At 31.5% G+C, this 19,437-nt stretch overlaps 5 protein-coding genes across 11 annotated transcripts; 2 read left to right on the forward strand and 3 right to left on the reverse strand.

The window, feature by feature from the left end:
- Window positions 1–1,379: 1,379 nt before the first annotated feature.
- MFS3 (major facilitator superfamily transporter 3) lies at window positions 1,380–6,211 on the reverse strand. Of its 2 annotated transcripts, XM_035868660.2 has the most exons (10): window positions 6,066–6,211; window positions 5,893–5,972; window positions 4,465–4,703; window positions 3,916–4,149; window positions 3,739–3,826; window positions 3,404–3,636; window positions 3,179–3,328; window positions 2,968–3,100; window positions 2,632–2,873; window positions 1,380–2,558 (listed from the first exon to the last, which is right to left on the reverse strand). In XM_035868660.2, the coding sequence occupies exons 2-10, from the start codon at window positions 5,915–5,917 to the stop codon at window positions 2,382–2,384; spliced, it is 1,521 nt and encodes a 506-aa protein (XP_035724553.1). In that variant the 5' UTR covers window positions 5,918–5,972; window positions 6,066–6,211; the 3' UTR covers window positions 1,380–2,381. The 2 variants fall into 2 exon arrangements, with proteins under 2 accessions (XP_035724553.1, XP_085520152.1); XM_085664026.1 differs by lacking the exon at window positions 6,066–6,211 and having other exon boundaries at window positions 5,893–6,053.
- LSm3 (U6 snRNA-associated Sm-like protein LSm3) lies at window positions 4,569–8,569 on the reverse strand. 2 transcript variants are annotated; one of them, XR_014983568.1, is made up of 4 exons: window positions 8,266–8,569; window positions 8,064–8,171; window positions 7,719–7,988; window positions 4,569–4,703 (listed from the first exon to the last, which is right to left on the reverse strand). XR_014983568.1 is itself a non-coding variant. In XM_035868668.2 (3 exons), exons 1-3 carry the CDS (start codon window positions 8,284–8,286, stop codon window positions 7,806–7,808), a joined length of 312 nt encoding a protein of 103 aa, XP_035724561.1. In that variant the 5' UTR covers window positions 8,287–8,568; the 3' UTR covers window positions 6,107–7,805. The 2 variants fall into 2 exon arrangements, 1 of the variants encoding a protein (XP_035724561.1); XM_035868668.2 differs by lacking the exon at window positions 4,569–4,703 and having other exon boundaries at window positions 6,107–7,988; window positions 8,266–8,568.
- Window positions 6,361–7,552, forward strand: LOC118442716 (sperm flagella and cilia-associated protein 1). The gene is made up of 3 exons (XM_035868667.2): window positions 6,361–6,912; window positions 6,975–7,262; window positions 7,338–7,552. Exons 1-3 carry the CDS (start codon window positions 6,807–6,809, stop codon window positions 7,550–7,552), a joined length of 609 nt encoding a protein of 202 aa, XP_035724560.1. The 5' UTR covers window positions 6,361–6,806.
- Window positions 8,570–9,680: 1,111 nt separating the features above from the next.
- LOC118442715 (ETS-related transcription factor Elf-5) lies at window positions 9,681–11,800 on the forward strand. Its single transcript, XM_035868664.2, has 7 exons — window positions 9,681–10,319; window positions 10,449–10,587; window positions 10,659–10,910; window positions 11,024–11,095; window positions 11,187–11,267; window positions 11,336–11,531; window positions 11,616–11,800. Exons 1-7 carry the CDS (start codon window positions 10,278–10,280, stop codon window positions 11,725–11,727), a joined length of 894 nt encoding a protein of 297 aa, XP_035724557.1. The 5' UTR covers window positions 9,681–10,277; the 3' UTR covers window positions 11,728–11,800.
- Window positions 11,801–12,018: 218 nt separating this feature from the next.
- On the reverse strand, window positions 12,019–18,446 carry LOC118442712 (ATP-binding cassette sub-family G member 1). 5 transcript variants are annotated; one of them, XM_035868651.2, is made up of 10 exons: window positions 17,584–18,446; window positions 15,470–15,587; window positions 14,563–14,746; window positions 14,147–14,292; window positions 13,745–13,983; window positions 13,358–13,647; window positions 13,098–13,266; window positions 12,672–12,928; window positions 12,428–12,582; window positions 12,019–12,340 (listed from the first exon to the last, which is right to left on the reverse strand). In XM_035868651.2, exons 1-10 carry the CDS (start codon window positions 17,738–17,740, stop codon window positions 12,151–12,153), a joined length of 1,905 nt encoding a protein of 634 aa, XP_035724544.1. In that variant the 5' UTR covers window positions 17,741–18,446; the 3' UTR covers window positions 12,019–12,150. The 5 variants fall into 5 exon arrangements, with proteins under 5 accessions (XP_035724544.1, XP_035724546.1, XP_035724547.1 ...); XM_035868653.2 differs by having other exon boundaries at window positions 15,365–15,587; window positions 17,584–17,604; XM_035868654.2 differs by having other exon boundaries at window positions 15,481–15,587; window positions 17,584–17,602.
- Window positions 18,447–19,437: the final 991 nt, after the last annotated feature.

Genomic DNA, 19,437 nt, shown 5'->3' on the forward strand with positions numbered 1-19,437 from the left:
AGATTATTTAATAGAATATAAAATTAATTGCATGTGTGTATGTGAGCATTATACGTGACATATAATGGGTGTATGAGTGTACATATGAAAATTAATGGCAAATTATTAATTGTTATATCGTTAAAAAATGAAAGAAACATCGATACTGCAAAAATAAGACAAGATAATTTGAAATAGAAAGCGTCCTTAGACGACACCGATTTTATTTTCGTGGATATTTTCTAAATGAAACGATGCCATAACTGTGATATGCAGTAACTTAAACAATTAATCAGATGTTCGAAAAAAATATATCGCAATACACCGTTCCCTGTATCATATTTGAAACTATTGATATATTTTCGGAAATGTGAACATTGCGTGAGTATTTTACGTTAATTTAAACCTCTGTTATCGTACAAAGCTCTGTTGACATGTACTATGAATTATATTCAAAGCATCATTTGATTTATTATTTGAATTAAGCTCAAGTGTGAACAATTCTAATATTTTTGGCATCCCTTAGTACAGCTGTAATTATTGGTAAGTCACAACATTCAAAAATACCTTTATGATAAAATAATAAATAAAAATAAATATTTTTAGTCATATTTCATAATGAGACCAATCAGTGTAAGTAAAATATTAGAAATTAAAGAATCGTTAATATCTGAGATCTCTTAACGTGAGGTTTCTAAAAAAATACAGTACTCTGTTGGCATTGTATCTACAATACGTCAAACTTTAACAGAAAATGAAAATCAAAGTTACTATAAAGCGATCATACGGTTAATATGTAACAGTAACATTGATAATACTAAGTCAAAAATTTGATCAAGTATATAATTTGTTAATTTCATTTAAATTTGTTTAAAAAGTGTAACATATTTAAGTTAATTGTATTTTATATGAACTATTAAAGTTATATATGTATTATAATAATTATTTTGTTACATATCTTATTAACATTTGTTTAATTAAATAAATATTCAAACATTGTGGGAATATCTATACATACACACGTTTATATATATAAATACACTTAATCTTATTCTATATTAATAATGTGCATAAATTTTGTTTGATTCTTATTTATCATATTAAAATAATCTGTCAATTTAGACACTACCGTGCAGCTTCTTTTGCTGTTCTTCGTATACAATGTATACATGCAAGTTTATCTTCTATTTTAATTAAATTTTAACTAATATAAAAAGTTAGATATTAATTCTAACGAACTGCATATCAAATACACAGTTCCCACATTATATGTGTATATACACTCATATATATATATATATATATATATATATATATTACATTTATATACATTTATATACATAAATACACATAATTTTATTCTATATTAATAATATTCTATATTAATAACTTGGACACATTCAATAGCAAAAATCGATATTACTTATGATATATCATAAATAATACAAGTACTATCGAGTTAATGGCTGCATTTAAATTCAATCAAAATTTACTATGTTCTATAATAATCTTTTCTATCTTTTCATATTGTTCATTTTTCTTGCCTCAATAGAGATATAGATTATTTTATTATTTAATGTATTCATCATTTTCTCTCTCTCTCTCTCTCTCTCTTTCTCTCTCTCTCTCTCTCTCTCTCTCTCTCTCTCTCTCTCTCTCTCTCTCTCTCTCTCTCTCTCTCTCTCTCTCTCTCTCTTTCTTTCTCTCGCTTTATCGTTGAAATTCCAAGTTCAGTACTCTCCGAAAATCTTCGAGATTAAGCAGAAAATATTTAACGTTCAATTATATGATTATTGAGAGGAAGCTCGAACCATCTATGTGGATTTCTTTTTCTCTCTTATGCCCTTTTATGTAAAATAATTGATTATGTAATATAATTGAAATTCATTGAAGTTAACGCTATACCAATTTTTTTTTGCTCATTAAAAGCTTAATAAGCTATTTATTTTTCATTATTCTTAAGTTACGGTTCTTCACAATATAATACTTTTTAAAATTTTATTTTTAAATAAATAAATAAAACGTAACTTACAAATCTTATCTAAAATTTTATAGAAATGCTTTAAGGAAGATAAAAGAATATACAGGTTTATAGATAAGTATGACGCTACAATTTCTAAAGCATTGTACAATGAAATCTTTTCTAATTGTGATTTACAGAGTATTATAGAAGATGATTTACAGAGTAATATAATTTAATTACAGCTTTATTAAAAGATATAACTATATTAAAAGATTAAAAGATATGTAGAAAGAGAAAAAGAGAGAGAGAGAGAGAGAGAGAGAATCTGTCATTATGTGTTGTAAAAGGAATTCTGTCACTCGATGCGAACAATATAATATACAATCTTTTCTTATGTATATAATGACACAGATTTTTTATATATTACTGATTATATAAATTATTTTCTAGGATTTTTTTTCAGAGGTAAAGTTTGATCATTGACTCCTTCAGAAGAGGAATTCATTTTATTCCATGGTTGTTCTTCACCTGATCCAAAGATACTGTAAACGAGTATTTCGATTATATAAAGTCCCACAGTTACAAAGAATATAATTCGCCATGCCTCTACTGTTTGCTGTAAACAAAAAAACGTTCCAATATCATATATGGTGAAAATATTAATATCTTAATATCTTATTGTTACTTACATTTCCATGGGTCAATTTTCCAACAAAAATAGGAACTATAAAGCCTGGTATAGTAGCGATACAATTTGTTATAGCAACTAATGTACCGGCAAAATTTGGCGCAATATCTATGTGATTAGATAAGAAGCCACAATACATTCCACCGATACAAGTAACACCTATAGTCATCAATACTACTGCTAAAGCACGATTACATCCAACATAAGATACCCCAATTAGACAAATCATTGGAACAAACGATGCTAAAAAATAAAAGAGAACATATTTAAATCCTGTTTTTTTTTAATTTTAAAAATGAAACAAATACAGATATTACAAAACTAAGATAAATCTTACCGAATAAAGTTCCTATCTTCCTTGACATGGTTACTGTTATTAAATTCTTATCTTGCATAATAGCCAATACTTTACTGAGAGTCATAGTAAAAATCCACATACATAAGAACGGCATTGCGGATAAACCAGCGTTCTACATGAATACAAAGAAATTATTAATAGAAGAAACATGTTATACATGTAGGTATATGAAGTATATTGATTCGCTTACCGAACTCATATTGAATTTTAATATTTGACTCATGTAAGTTGGTAATTCAATGAGTAACATGTACCATCCAAAATTGCTACAAAAATGTGCTATCAAGATTGCCAAAAAGGGAGTAGACCTTAATAGTTGTCCCCATGGTACTAGTAATTTCTAACAATGAAATATTATTTATTATCATTCTCTATGATTCTCCTGCTAAAGTTTTGAAATATTTATACTAGTTACCTCTTTGTGACCGCTAATGTTTTTAGTATGGCCCAAAGATTCCATGATGTAATTCTTTTCCTCCTCGCTGATAAATCTCGTTTGTTCTTCCGGAGAGTCTTCGATTATCAACCACCAAGCAGTACACCAAATTAAACATAATAGACCTTCGATATAGAAGATCCATACCCAGCCAAGATTTGCGGCCAGTATTCCCGATAATAGAATGGAGATCACGGTACCAAGAGCAGTACCTAAAATCGAAAGATTATAATGTCATCTAATATTATTTTTCTATTCAAAGTGTTATTTATATTATATAAGTGTTAATTATATTGATCTACGGTTATACTTACCAGCATAAACGATCGATGCGAGAACACTTCGTTCATTCGGTGGAGCCCATTTGGCGATCATTACATGCATAGCCGGAAACGTTACGCCCTGTGTAAAATAATAATAAATACTGTCAGATGAGGATATCTTTTAATATTTCTTTGAGATATTCCTACGTCAACAAAATGACTACTAACCCCACCGAGGCCTTGAATGAATCTCATTATAATAAATAATGAGTAGTGTACATTCGCTGCAATAGGCGATAGTATCGATGCTGCGACGTTCAACAAAACGGATCCGTTCATTACCCATTTAGCTGATAACAGTTCTGACATTCTGCCACCTGGTAATAAGGATACCATATAGCCCCAAAAATAAGCGGATAAAATAAGACCTTGAAGAGGTTCGTCCCATACAAAAGGGCCATCCTGCAAAATAATTTATTCTATCACGTACGTACTCGTTTAGACAGCCAAAACCATTAATGTTTCAAGCATAATGTCTTTATCGAAGTTACCAATATATTTAATATTTAAACGATATGGTATTCTAAAAGAGGCGAAAATTTATTTTCGAATGTATCAAATCTCTTGAAAAATATTGTATTTATTACTGACCAACTTTCTTTGATAAACTTGTCTCTTTTTTTGAAGAGACTTTATTCTCTAAGACTGACCTCACAGAGATCATACCTTATCGCTGGAGGTATGTTTGATAAGCCAAAGAGAAGGAAGATTGATTACCTCGGTAGAAGATACTGTTGTATTTGAAATTGCATCATCTCGACAAGCTTCCGTTATTTTTAAACTTGCATTTTCACTTTTTAATTCATCGTGCATCGATGAAAGTCGTACGGCTGTATGATTCACCATCGCGACGATAGCTACGCTGACATTAACTTTAAAACCATATATAATAGCCAAACCGATGGATCCAAGTATGGCCATTAAATATCGGACTGGAAATAGTGGGCCATGTCGGCCTGTAAATAAAATTCCCCGTTATTAAACTCTTCTTATCCTCCTATAACAATTTTTTCTCGTTGCAATTAGAATAGATCTAACAGACCCAACTCAATTCTAATTCAAATTTACAAGTTTATTGAATCAAAAAAAAAAAAAAAAAAAAAAAAAGGAAAAAAAACTTTGGGGTAAGACATTTAATCGATTTAATCGATAATTAACAAATATGTAGTTTCCAACTAGCAGTTAATTGAAATTTTTCACTTCTTTTAGAAAAAAGTAATATGAAATTTTTCCAAGCTTACGTGACATACAATGTGTCGTCATATTCATTTTACAATGCCAAATATATCATATGGTCTGGAATTAAAAATCAACACGGTTCAAGAGGACACGATTGATACCATTTGGTAATCAGGTCAGTGCGTAAGCCTGTTAAACTTTTATGTATAAATATATAGAGATATTTTATTGTTTTGAATGATTTACATACTACTCGTAATCTTTACTTTCAATATTTTCTTTAAAATACTAGCTAACAATATTGCGTCAGCTATCTCGTACAAAGAGTGCAAGAGTATAAAGCAAAGTGTTTTCAACGTTGATAAATTTAAATCTTTTATCGTATAAATGATATTCCCAGATCTTGTGTAAAACAAGCTGGTTAAACTATATTCTGTATTAAATTAAAAAGGAAAATTTGTTTACTCTTTTTTATATTTTATATAAATTATATGTGGATTAAACGATTATTCTCATTTACAGTTAATAATATACATCCTCGAACGAAAACTTGAAAGAAAAGGTAGATATTAACAAACGAAATTTATTTCATTATTGATTGCACGATATCATCCAATCGGTAAAAAATTTTGATTTATACTACATAATAATGCGGATATGGATCGTAATAAAATATTTAAATTCAAATGCATCTTTTCAATGTCACTTCGCAATATGACGAATTCATTTATTCCGTATGAAGGGATGCGTCAAGGTCAAAAGGACGTATGAGGCGCACGATTCAAAGGCAATCGACCGTCATAAACTACTTATTTCGTTTTGATTAACGTTATGCGAAAATAAAGACAAAATTATACATTCTTCGAAGGAAGTAAATGAAAATGGAAATGCAACTGGTAGGTGACACTATGTTAATAGAGAATAAGAAGATATAAAAAAAAAGAAAAAAAAAAGTAATGAACACACCTGTAGAATTGTTTTCCTTTGCCATGTATAAAGTCAGGATCTTCTCTTTTATCTTTTCGTGATTAGACTCCAAAAAAGTTCTATTAGAAAAAAGTGTTCAAATAATTGTTTTTTCTCTAAACAACAGAAAGATGATTTAACACGGGGTGCGATATATCAAATGATAAACGTACCATACGCGTTGAAAAAGTATTCCTTCGTTTTTTTTTCTCTCTCTCTCTCTCTCTCTTTCTCTATCTATCTATCTATCTATCTATCTTTTATATTCTATAAGCTGATGAAATTAAATTTCACTGGTGTAATACTGAAGACCGATTGTAAGTATTGCGCGGCACCAAAGCACACTGAGGTAAGCCGAGATCTTCCCATAGGCTTTTCCGAAGGATCCCGAGGCATTGCCCCTCTTCTATAAATGCCGGTTCATCCACGCAACCAAACGTACCCACACAAATAAACGTGACGCTCTTGCGTAAAGAAAGTGATGAGTGGCGACGTGCGCGTTTGCGCGTCCGTCCGAGCCTGAGACTATTAGGCTTTCGAATGAATGCGATCACCGTGTATAAATATTTATTTTTAGGATAAAAATATATTTTTATAAGCGTTTATTTTATCGCAGGTATGCATCTTTTGAAATGAAGATTAGTTAATAATAATTTTATATCAACACACGGTATAAGATAATCCGTTTAAGTTTATAAAAAGAAACAAATGCTTGTCTTTATAGCTTATTTTAGATATATCATATTGATAGATTTACAAGACGGTTTGTAAATTGTCGGCAAATAATGGGGATGTCACTTACGTTAAATTTTGATTATGAAAAAAAGACGTGATTTTCTTAGCATCTTTTAATTAAATCAAAATCGTAGTTGCGAAACGGTAATACTGAAGTATATGTAGAAAAACATATAAAAATGGAGCCGGTAAACGAAAACAAGCTCGATGAGATTTATGCGTGGATAGATCAGATTACATTTTCAAGACCGAAGAAAAATATATCGAGAGATTTTTCGGACGGAGGTATAATATCGTGACACTTTTTTGATTTATAAATAAATATTTATATGTTTTAAATTTTGTAGTATTTATGGCCGAATTATTAAAACGATATTATCCCAAGCACGTTGACGTGCACAATTATGTGCCTGGCAACAGTGTAGCAAAGAAGATTGATAATTGGAACATATTAAATAGAAAGGTTCTTTCTAAAATTGATATGAAACTTGGAAAAGATGTGATCAATCAATTGGCAAATTCACAATTAGGCATTATTGAGAAGGTTTTGATAGACGTGCGAGCGAAAATTTTAAAAGACTGTAATGCAGATGGAGATTCATTATATTCTGATTATGAAGAAAATGGAAGAGGTGGTAAGTAAAAAAAAAAAAGAAAAACACTGATCCAATAACATAGTGATGTTTGTCATTTCATATTTAATTAACTAGAAAACGCTAAACCTATTTTAAATCCTGAAGAAATTGTTAATAGAACAGTACCACGTCATACTTTCATAAAACTTAAGCAAGAATTGCAAGAAAGGAATGAAACTATTAACGCACTTCATCAAAAAATTTCACACTTGGAAAGTTTGATCAAATTAAAGGATCAAAGAATAGTAGATCTTACGGCACAAATTACAAGACCAATGGCACATACATAGATTTTTTGTATTAATGTTGCAAACTATGAGATTATTAAAATATGAATGAATTCTTGAAACATTTATGAAAAGAAATATTATATTTCAATTGCAGCAAGCATATAGTTTATATGCTTCATACATATTTTATATCTATTTTAGCACATGAAAGTTACACGAATGTTACCTGGTAAAAAGTTTGTCAGAGAAAAAACCTTTTTCTTATCTTGCCTATGCTTCTTCTTGAATACAAATAAAAAAGTTAATGTATCTTTTACATGGGTGCTCTCATGCTAGGCGGAGATACTAAAATGACACCATCACCACGGATAAATAGCATAGATATATTTCTTTTTGTAGTACGGTAAACTTCTTCATATGTTTCTTCATCAATTTCTACAGTTGTAACAGTTTCTTCCGCTTCACCTAATACCATATTCAAGTGTTGATCATAAGCCTGAAAGAAAAAAAATATTAATCATTTATTAAAATATTTTTTAATTAGAAATCTAAAGACATGAATAAAACCTACATGTAAACGTCCTCGTAATTCTCTTTCGTTTCTCATTTTCACGTAAATTCGTTCGTCCAAACTTAATCTTATTAAATCCAATGGTTCTTTCACATTTATTGCTGGAACCTAATCATCAAAAAGACGGAAAAATGTATTAACGAGCAAATACAACGTTAAAATGATTTTTAGGTTAGTTTATTATGTTATGAATAAAGGTTACCTGTTCCGATTCATCAGCCATAGTAACGTATTATTTATAAAATTTAACGAAAATGTCTTAATTTAATATTATTAAATAATGTATAATTAAATCTTTCTCTATCCTTCACTTTATCTAAGATAGCTATTAAAACCTAACCCATCCCCAAACGTAATGCGGGAAAATAACAGAGAGCTGATATTTTTATTCAGAATAGTAGTAGTGCAGTTATAAAAAAAATATATAGCTTTTTCTTTTAATCTTTATATTATATCTCTTTTTTAACTTTTATATTATACTACTGTTTAAACAGAAAAAATACGAACATAGAAAAAAAGTTAAAATGATTTGTATCAATAAGAAAGTATAAAGTACAAATAATGTTGTTTGAAAATACTTTATTAGCGCGGGTCAAAATGGCGGTAGTTAATTTATGTCGATAACTACGTAAATATGTAGTTAATAATAAAAAGTTACAAAGAGAAATAATTATAAATAAAAGAATAAAAAATATTTAAATAAATGCTGCTAGAATATTTAATTATTTCAATGGAAGTTGAATTATTATATTTTACTTGAAATAAATTTCAAAAAGACATTTCCTATAATAGGCTACACTTTATACATCCATGCGTGAAATCATCGCACGCGAACATGTATGAGTAATGATTCAATTCCCCGAAAGTTTAGGTAATAGTAAAATACAATATTAGATAGAAACTTTACTAGTTTCGGTTTTCCATGTAATTTGTATCAAGTATATAAGTAAAGATCTCTCTGAAGATTAGTATAAGTGCATTATTTACATGCATTTAAATGTATACATATTCAACATTTCTAAATATGCAACAAAGAATGAAAATATATTATTTACCTCAATATATAACAATTCAAAAAACATATTGTTCAAAAACAACTTACATATTTCGATTTATTCTACGTCAGGTATTATATGGTGAAGTTCAATGTTACAGAAGGTCAAGATATAATATTACTTATAGCTGCTATAAATTTGGGATGCATAAGTATTTATCTTTCTCTCTCTCTCTCTTTCTCTCTTTCTCTCTCTCTCTCTCACGCGCGCGCGCGAGTCTTTAAAGTATGCCGCCGTTTGTAAGATCATAAATAACGTTGGAATAAATCAGCACATTAATTCAACGCTCGTCCGCTCAACCTACGATCATCGTTTGAACAATTTTGTAAATTCACCTGTAAATCCTGCTAGAACGTATGCGTAGTACAAATATAAAAGTATATACGTAGATACTTACATACATAGACGCGCGATTGCACACGTACGTTCATCGTTTTCATAAATATAAAATACAAAAGAAAAAAAAAAATGAAAAAAAGAAAAAAAAAACAAGAGAAGCAGCAGAGAAGTAGCTGATGAGAAGCGGTGGTATCCCATTGTCGTTGCGTCAGCTAAGGCGAACAGAGATGTCTGGTGATTGGCCAATTACGAATAGTGGGAAATCCCAGTTGATACCTGCTCTTCCGTGCTGAATGTCTTGCGTTGTCGTGTGCGCGCGCGAGCACCAGCGCATGCACGAGCATGTACTGACGTTTCAGAGTTCTCGCGTCACCATCGACCTCAAGCTTTACCCTGAAGGAACGTAGACGATCGGACGACAATTAGTAACGCGCGAAACGCCATTCACGTTGCACGTTTCGTTGCACGTATATAACTTTCGATTCGAATTTGTGACTTTTCTTCTCCTTCCTCGTTTCTTCTTTTTTCTTTTTCCTTATTTTTTCTATCCTTTTCTTTTCTTTAACCGTCTAAATATATCTGTCCATGATTTATGAGAACACGGTTTCTTTGTAAAAACGACACAACTGATACAACGTCGACGACGCTTGCAATACTTATGTTAATTAACAGGAACGATTTATTTTCTTGCGATAGTCGTACGAGTTTGAATAGTTGCGCGTGGCGCGAAACGACGCACGATTCCAAATACATACGTATATGTGATCGCGTTTGTACGAAAGATCTACATAAAAAAATTTAGAGCACATCTCAGAAAGGGATGAATTCCTTTGATAACTATGACAGGACGAATCTGTCGGAGGTCAGTATCGTGAGTCAAAGTGTTGTCAAAGTGTATTGACTTTTGCGATTGAATCTCCATTCTTTTTCTTTTCTTTTTACTTTGGCGCGGCGGGTAAAAGAGATGAACATTTCGTGCTTCATTTTTCAGGTTTGTTCCTCGGTAATAAACTTGAACGATGAAAATGAAAATAACGATCATTTCTTGTGGAACATGGATACTCCAGTTAACAAAAAAGATGGCTCGATTTATAATTCGTACGAACCTAAACGAAAAAGATGTTTCCTCGGTAAAGTGTTAAATTATTATTAATAAACAGTCGATGAGAGAACACGAAGTGATAATTTTAATCGCGATTAGGTGAAAACGAGGATATCGATGGAACCGGCTGGTGCGGGAAACCGATCAAAAGTTGGTGCCAAGAGGAAACGATAAGTTGGTTAATGTCAGCCGCATCTTCTATAGGACTACCATATAGATCTATCCAGCAGAGTCTTGCGGTTTCCGGGGAACAACTTGCTACGATGACACGCAATGATTTCCTCTTTCACGATCCGATCTATGGGGATAAATTATATTGTCATCTTCATTCTCAACATATTTCGAATTCACGTACGTTCGTTACGCACATTGACCTTGTATCAAATATAAATGTTTTTTAGTTACAAAAAAAAAAGAATGAAAGGAACGAAAACTATCTTTGCTTCATTTTCTTTATTTTCTAGTTCCACCGTTCGAGGCTATACATTCGCATTCCGAGGACGATTTGGCTCAAATGTCATCGAGCGGTGTCTCTGGTAAATGATTATTAATTATTATTTTCGTAAATTTATATTACCGAATATTTTTCCCATTTGCTCTGCTTAAAGATCAAATATTTATTCGTAGATACTGAATCAGATAATTGTATGAAAATTACGATGAAACGACCACCGGGAAGGCCAAAAATGTTAAAGCCGAAGAAAAATGGTATGTTGTCGAAATTATTGCGATTGAAATACTATAGCGAAAAATGAAAAATTATTGTTTATTTGTAGTTACGGGTCAAGGAAAACTATGGGAGTTTATTCGGGATTTATTACGCAATCGAGAAACCTGTCCCAGCTTAATTTGTTGGGAGGATTATTCGCAAGCTAAATTTCGTTTTGTTAAGAGCGACGAAGTCGCGAAACGATGGGGTTCCCGAAAAGGAAATACAAAAATGACCTATGAAAAACTTAGTCGTGCCATGAGGTTATAATTATTTATTTTTTTATTCTTCTTTTTTCTTTTTTTGCGAAAAGACTTGTTTAAACCAAAATATTAATTTTCTTCTAGATACTATTACAAAAGTAAGATATTTCAACCCGTACTTGGTCGAAGATTGGTTTATCAGTTCGGTCCTAACGCAAAAGGATGGCAAACTGACAATCCTAATTTCCGATATTGACATAATTACGCATACAGAATTAATTTTAATTTCTAGAATATAAGAGCGAGCAAAATAAAAGCTTTTCTGCATACTTTTGTAATTGTGAAAATATTTAATATTTTTACAACGGTCGCGATACCTATTGTATCTATGTATAGAGTAAAGTTAAAGAAAAGAAATACTAATGCCACATTCGTCAGGATCGCGTCCGAGAAAGAGAGAGAGATAGAGAGAGAGAGAGAGAGAGAGAGAGAGAGAGAGAGAGAGAAAGAGAGAGAGAGAGAGAGAGAGAGAGAGAAGAATTTTGAAAGCAAATCATACAAGTAAGTATATTGTGTTGCATTTTATAGGCATTACATCTAATTTTTACATCCATATCGTTTAATTGCTTAATTTCAAGTTGTTGGTAATCAGTCTTGGTTAGTTATTTATTATAATTTATTATATACGTTTTCTGAGTCTTATCCGTAATATAATATATGCGACTGTATCGAGGACAATATACAAAATGATCAGTACAATCATACAAAACCAATAATCTACTTGTTTCATGCCGACAGCCATCATGAGTTGATTGGGCATGGCAAAATGACAATACACATCAGAGCAATGCATTTTTGGTCTATCGTACCTGAAATTTGATAAAAAAGATAAGAATTTCAATTGGAATTCTATTTCGACTGGATATTTATTTAGACTAACAAATATCTGTAATTACCCATAAATTGTCATCATTGTTCCTTCAAAACCATATTTGAGAAAAGATATATGGAATAACCAATGCAAATAAGGATGTGCATCGGTAAGGTGTACAAAAAATCCACTAAATATTGTAAACGGTAGGATGATAAGTGGTCCAAAGATCACACCGTTCTAAAAAGTTGACAACTTAATATTGATTATGGCAATCGGTGCTAATTATAAATATTAAGAAGCATATAAATGATCGATTCTGCACAAACCTGTACTGTTAAACCAGCACCGATGATGAAACCGATCGCTTGAGCTACCAAGGTAACGACGAAGCACATCAACACGTAAAGAATTAATCTTTTTGTTTCCAAAATTTGATTGCTCATGAAATATACTATTAACGTGTATATGCACGTTGCGGTGAGTTGTACTGGAAAATCGGCAAATTTGTTTGCCAAGTAGAACGATCGAAGCTTATACCAACGATTAAAATGTTCTCGCATAAGTATTGGCAACTCCAAAGGTACTACGTAATATACGTAATGAAAAGAAAAAAAAAAGAAGAAAAAAAAAAAAAAGAAAAAATATTCGTTAATATTCTTAGAGTCGATTAAACCTATACCTATACACATATATACTTAATACATATAGGAATATTTACAGTTACAAAGAAAGAAATAGAAAACGTGACTTACGCGTGATGAGCGTTGAGCTGAAGGCACTAAACATTAGAAACATCAGATTGAAGAAAAGTAAATTAAAATTATCTAAGACGTAAGTGGCGTCTTGTCCGATTCTGAAAAATATCGCACCGACAATCAGCGCGATAAAGAGATGCATCGATATCCGTGTAAGGATCAATATCTAATCGTATAAAAAACGAGAAAGAAGACATTTTTATCGTAACAACGTCGAAAGGAAGGGAAACAAGAGACGAGATAAACAACGAGATTACCTTGTCCCGTAATAATTTAATAGCATTTCTTCTAAGGAGAATATGAAACTGTTTCCAAAATCCTGTCGCATAATATGTTGTATGCTTGTACTCTACTTCGAAGGAAGGCACACGTATATTGGTCTGTTGTAACACTTTTGAGGAAGCCGACATGTGCGTGACGATTATCTCCTCAGCTTTGTTCAAACTTAAGTTCACCGACGACCTCCAAGCATTGCTTTTCCCATTCTGAACTGTTTCGACCAATTTCGAAAGATGATTGCCGTAATCGCCGTTACATATTTCTATTACTGAAACATAAATTTATAAGTAATCGCGAGCGTTATCTTAACTATTTTAACTCTACTACTTATAGATTATGGTTGTAAACTATAGATAAATACTTACTAAAATCCGCAGGATTATAATGTGTTGGACAATGTAAACCAAGACTGCTTAAATATGGCACTAAATTATGCGTTCCACCGGTGTAAACACAATATCCTCCAGCAATTATATAAAGATGATCTATCATATTGAAGAGCGACGCACTAGGCTGGTGTATCGTACAGATTATAGTTCGTCCTTCTAATGCTAATTGTTTTAAAAATCTGATGCATTGTTTCGACGTGACGCTGTCCAGTCCGCTGATATCAACCAAAAAAAAAAAAAAAAAAAAAAAAAAAAAGAAAAAGAAAACGAAAACGGCAATAAAAATAACTCTCGAAACATAGTGTTAGTATCATAAGATGTATGCATAATGCATAGCATAACAATTATGCACTTAATATCGATTCTTCAGTAACATACCTCGTCGGCTCGTCGAGGAATATAATGGGCGGATTATTAATTAATTCTAAAGAAATGGCTAATCTCTTTTTCTGTCCTCCGCTGAGGGCGCCGATGCGAGTGTACCGCGTTTCTTTCAATCCCATCACAGACAAGATTTCCTCGATCTGTTGTAAATAATAATGGAGAAATCCAGAATCTTATCAATCATATCAAGTAGACATCGTATACAAAGTGCATCCGACAAGACTCGTAATCTTAATTATTATTTAATCCTAATGACCTATAGCTCTGACCAAATATTTTATAATGATTTCTTTTAAACAAAAACAACGGTATTCAAGGTAGCAATTCTATTTCGATTATTTATTCTTTCTTTCCTTGTTTCTTTTTTTTTTTTTTTTTTCATAAAAGAAAAAGTTGGGATAGACCTATACCCTGCGCAATCTTTCGCGAGGCTTCAAGGTAAGCTTGAGGTCGGCTGCAACAAGCATAGCTTCCTCCACCGTGAAAAAAGGCTGCATATTGTCGTCCTGCATAATATATGTCGAAGAACGCCTAAATTTGACGAGGTTCCTTTCTGTGCCATTCACGATCACACTTCCATCGAAGGACGACGTACTAAAATTTTTATTTAATGTAAGGTCAGTAAAGTATCTTACCAAGAAAAAGATAAAAGATTATCATTATTTTTTTCCTCTTGATATTATTATTATTATTATTATTATTATTATTATTATTATTATTATTATTATTATTATTATTATTATTATTATCCGTAAACATGGACTTATATCGCATATATATGATCGCGTCTCGCTTATCGACGATAGAAACGTGCACGTTACGATGTTGGTAACGTATCATATGAGAAAAATATTACTTAATCGAGGAGAGACTACGCGTGTTCTCACTATGAACTTTCTCCATTGGCGTAGAATAATATGAAATTCCAAGGAGATCGGTATTAATATAGAGCCATTGGAAAGAAGAAAAAAAGTATTTAGTTATTATATAAAAATAAGATGGTGAAGCTTGATTTTCAACAATTTTTCAAGAAAACAATCTTTTACAATCATTTATTTTCATGCTTACTTACAAATGTATTAATAAGTGTGTGCGATGCGTGTGTGTGTGCACGCAAGAGTGAGAGAGAGAGAGAGAGAGAGAGAGAGAGAGAGAGAAAGAGAGAGATAGAGAGAGAGAGAGGAAGAAGGAAAAAAAGAGGTGTGTCGATACCTCTCGTAATTTGCATCCGTTCGCGAAGACTTGATCGTATGAAATAGCTTTCTATAGGTAATTTTTTTCCCCTACTTTTTTTCTTTTTCTTTTTAAATTACTGACATAAAACCTGCCAAGATATCCATGAGTGTAGTTTTTCCAGCGCCCGATGCTCCCATAATAGCCGTGAGTTCACCTGGTCTAAAATCGCCACTTATATTCCTTAATATTGTTTTTCTTTCTGAAACAACATGACAAATAATTGCTTTCGAATTTACGAGACTCTTCTCTGTCGCTCTATTTTAATTAATTTGTGTTACGTTACTTGTCAATCCTGGTGTTCTATGTGCACCATTTATAAAATATATCGGTTCTTGATAATACATATGTCATAATTTATAATTCGAAAATGACAGAAAACAATGCAAATCTTGTTTCGATCGTATATATAGGATATTCGAGTTTGAATATACATACTATTGATGTCAAGTTTATCGAAATCCTTAGTGTTGGGAAAAAATATTGAAAAAATGTTCCGTCGTTAAGATCGTTTTCATTCGAAAGATAGATATTTTCACTTGAAATATTATATATATATATATATATATATATATATATATATATATATATATATATAATATATATATACATAATATTTTGCTAGCATATAATTTTTTTTTGCTATAATTTCCGTCATATTTGTAAGAGGTCCATCAAGACAATTCACTTGGTATATCGTTCAGAGAATGAAACAAGATTATTGATTCTTATCGCTCATTATCAAGCATTTCTACTGATAGAAGTGTAATTTTTTTCAGTCTGCTGAGTAATTAAGTTTAATACAGCACACGGATCTTTATTTTTGAAAAATGTATCGGAAATAAAAAGATTCTTTCTTTATATTTGATTACCTTCCGAGAATGTTGAGACTAAAAACTAATGAAAAATATATGAGAGCCCTTATATTAGTGACAGTACTATTTATCTATAACATTTGTTTTTTTATCGCTATATTTAATAAGTAGTCTCAATTAATGAAAAGTACTTGGCCATCTGGTTTCTGTCTGATTAGTTCATAGCAAAATATATGTAAACAGATAAGAAGGTAAATTGATAATGACAATATGTAATCTGGATTCTTCTAACGTTAAAAAAGTTGGCCAAAGATATGATTATGCTTCTTATATATCTAGCACATGTAGCATATATATATATATATGCAGCATATATATATATATGTATATATATATATATATATATATAATACATATCTATATATATAATACATATCTAAGAGGACTAGAAGGCGATAATTTGCATTACTAATTTATTCATGAAGATAATAAACACGCAGCACCATCGTTGTCAATATATTATTATGATCAACTGACTTATAGCTTTAGAATTACTTTGTCCGATTTTATTCAACTTTTATTTTTTCTTCCGCACGATCTAGGCTCTCTAAGATTTATCTGACAATTTTTCATCTTGAAAACTTGAGAAGTCAGTCGAATGATGTTGGTGACTTTGTTTGCTCAGAAAAAAGATTTGATTTATTCATTTTGAGAGAGAGAGAGAGAGAGAGAGAGAGAGAGAGAGAGAGAAAGATAGAGAATTTAAACATGCAAGACATGACGATAGATGAAACTTCGTCTGATGACACAAGAAAACTCAATGAACGAGGACGAGCGTGCATTGAATTATTTTTTCCTTCAAGCGAGCTCTCCTTATTTATCTTATAGGCTTCATTTAATGTGAACAAATAAGGGACGATATAGACTCAAAAGGCTTTTGTTGATTAGCGAGAGAAAGAGAGAGAGAGAGAGAGAGAGAAATCGGTCATTGGCATTTTAATGAATATCTTTGCAGAAATAAAAGAGAGAGAGAAAGACTAGCAGGGTATGAACCGCAAGAGTACAACGACATTTCGACGAGGACACGAGTTCAGATATACGATAAGCAAGTTATTAATAGATAAGAGAAGACGGGACAAAGCAGCGTTTCGAGTTCAATAGGATCGCAAACTGTGTGTACATTTTCTCAATAAATTACAGAATTTTACTCTTTAACGATAGATAAGAACATTCACAAATAGAATAGCTTACTAATGATAAAAATTCAATCAATGAATCGTTTCGTGACAAGGATACCTGAACATAAGCTTTTATGCCATGTATATTTATATATTCATATGTACGTTTTTAATTATGCGCGTATATATAAAAAAGAGAATTTACCTCTCGCTAGGGCACTTTCGCGTCTATTATAAGAAATATCTTGAAAATTAAGAAAGAAAGGATCATCGATGCAAGCGATACTCAATTCTTTCCAAAGGCTCGTCGAATTAGTCGTTGAATTTGAGGTCGAATCGGCTATCTTCGAATCTACCGCCATTTTCCGGATCTTCTTCGAAAACAAACGAGAATCACTTTCACACGAGTCACGTGTCCATCTCGAGAATTCTTCGTTTTTCTCTTTGCTTTGTCGTCGTTATAGTTTTATGCTTGTCCGATCGCATGCGTATCTTTAACACGTTGGCATGACTAAACGTAATGCTGCTTTCCGCAATGCACGGAAACTGTTATCGCGCTCTGAACTTTTAAGAGCGCCTCCGCGCGTGTACAAAGTACGCACGCGTCTCTCCCTCTTTTGTTTCTCGCGCAAAGTCCTCACGCTATACCGTTCCGTTCTATTCCGTTACGCTCCCGCTCCAATTCGGTCAGTTTCGTTTCGTTTCATTCCGTTCCGTTCCGTTCCGTTCCGTTCTGTTTTATTCCGTTCCATTTTCGTTCGGTTCCGTCCCGTTCCGTTCTGTTCGACACCGTTATTTTTTTATTTCTTTCTTAATCCACTCACTACCAACAAAACTTTTTTCTTTTATTGTTTGTATCATTATCTTCAGCACCAAGGGAAACAATAATTTCCTATTGAGATTATTTTTTAAATATTTTTCTTTCCTCACGTTATTTCTCGAAATCTTTCAAAATTCCTTTTTTCATTATTTTCAAGAATGTAACTTGCATATTCGATATCTACGGAATAATTTAGAGCTGTATGATTGACAATTGATGAGAGAAAATTTGTTTGTTTTATTTGTATGTTTTATTTGTTTAATTTTATTTACTTGAAAAACGTTAAACAGCACTAATTTGGCACGGTATTGTGCCATACAAGGTACCTTTGAAATGTATCTTTTTAATACGATAATTCGTGTTGAATGAAATTTATGTTGGTAGAGTATAGAGAAAGGAAAAAATAAATACGATTGGCAAAGCACCGGATACGATGTTGGAAAGTAGTCAGACTGGTATCGATGTTATTCGAATTCACCGCTTGAAAGTGAATAAAAATAATTTAGCTAGCTGGATATGATGCATGATAAGAAAAAGAAAAAAAAATTTAATTATGAGAGAGTTATAAATGAAAAAAAAAAACAAAGAAATAAAAAAAAACGAAACGATTATTAATCATATCACAGCTCACATTTCTTTATTATTGTCTTATTGTTCTAGATGTCTCCCTCTCTCTCTTTCTTTCTTTCTCTCTCTCTCTCTCTCTTCCTCCCATTCCCTCTCTCCCTCTCTATTATTCGTCGTGTTTGTTTCGTTACGAAAGTATATGTATATATGTATGTATGCGCCAATCCACAATGTTGTAACATTTTGATCTCGATTCGATGCGATGATGCACTTTAAGTATGCCTTTATCAAAAACTCCAAAAAATACTTTACTTATTGTCTCAACTTATCGTTTGCTTCGTTAGATACGAGATAAAGAAAGAGAGATTTTATTGAATTACTTTGCAACAATCTGTAATATTTTCTATCGTGTATAATTAAATTAAATTAAGCAGGAACGAATTCAATTTATTCAAAAAATAATAAAATCTTGTGTTTCCATTCATTTTTTCGTTCTTGTAATAATATCCCGTGGAAAAATATCGGTAAAATATAATTTATTAATAATATTAATTAGTGTTTTTAAGAAAAATTGTAAGAATTGTTAAAAAATTTCTCAACGAACATAATGAGCGCCTGCTATAAACCATTATCACTGAGCAAATAATTCTTTGTATGCAATATATATATTAT

The sequence above is a fragment of the Vespa mandarinia genome, chromosome 24, assembly GCF_050613455.1.
Source record: "Vespa mandarinia isolate Hongniang chromosome 24, ASM5061345v1, whole genome shotgun sequence".
Taxonomy (NCBI): domain Eukaryota; kingdom Metazoa; phylum Arthropoda; class Insecta; order Hymenoptera; family Vespidae; genus Vespa; species Vespa mandarinia.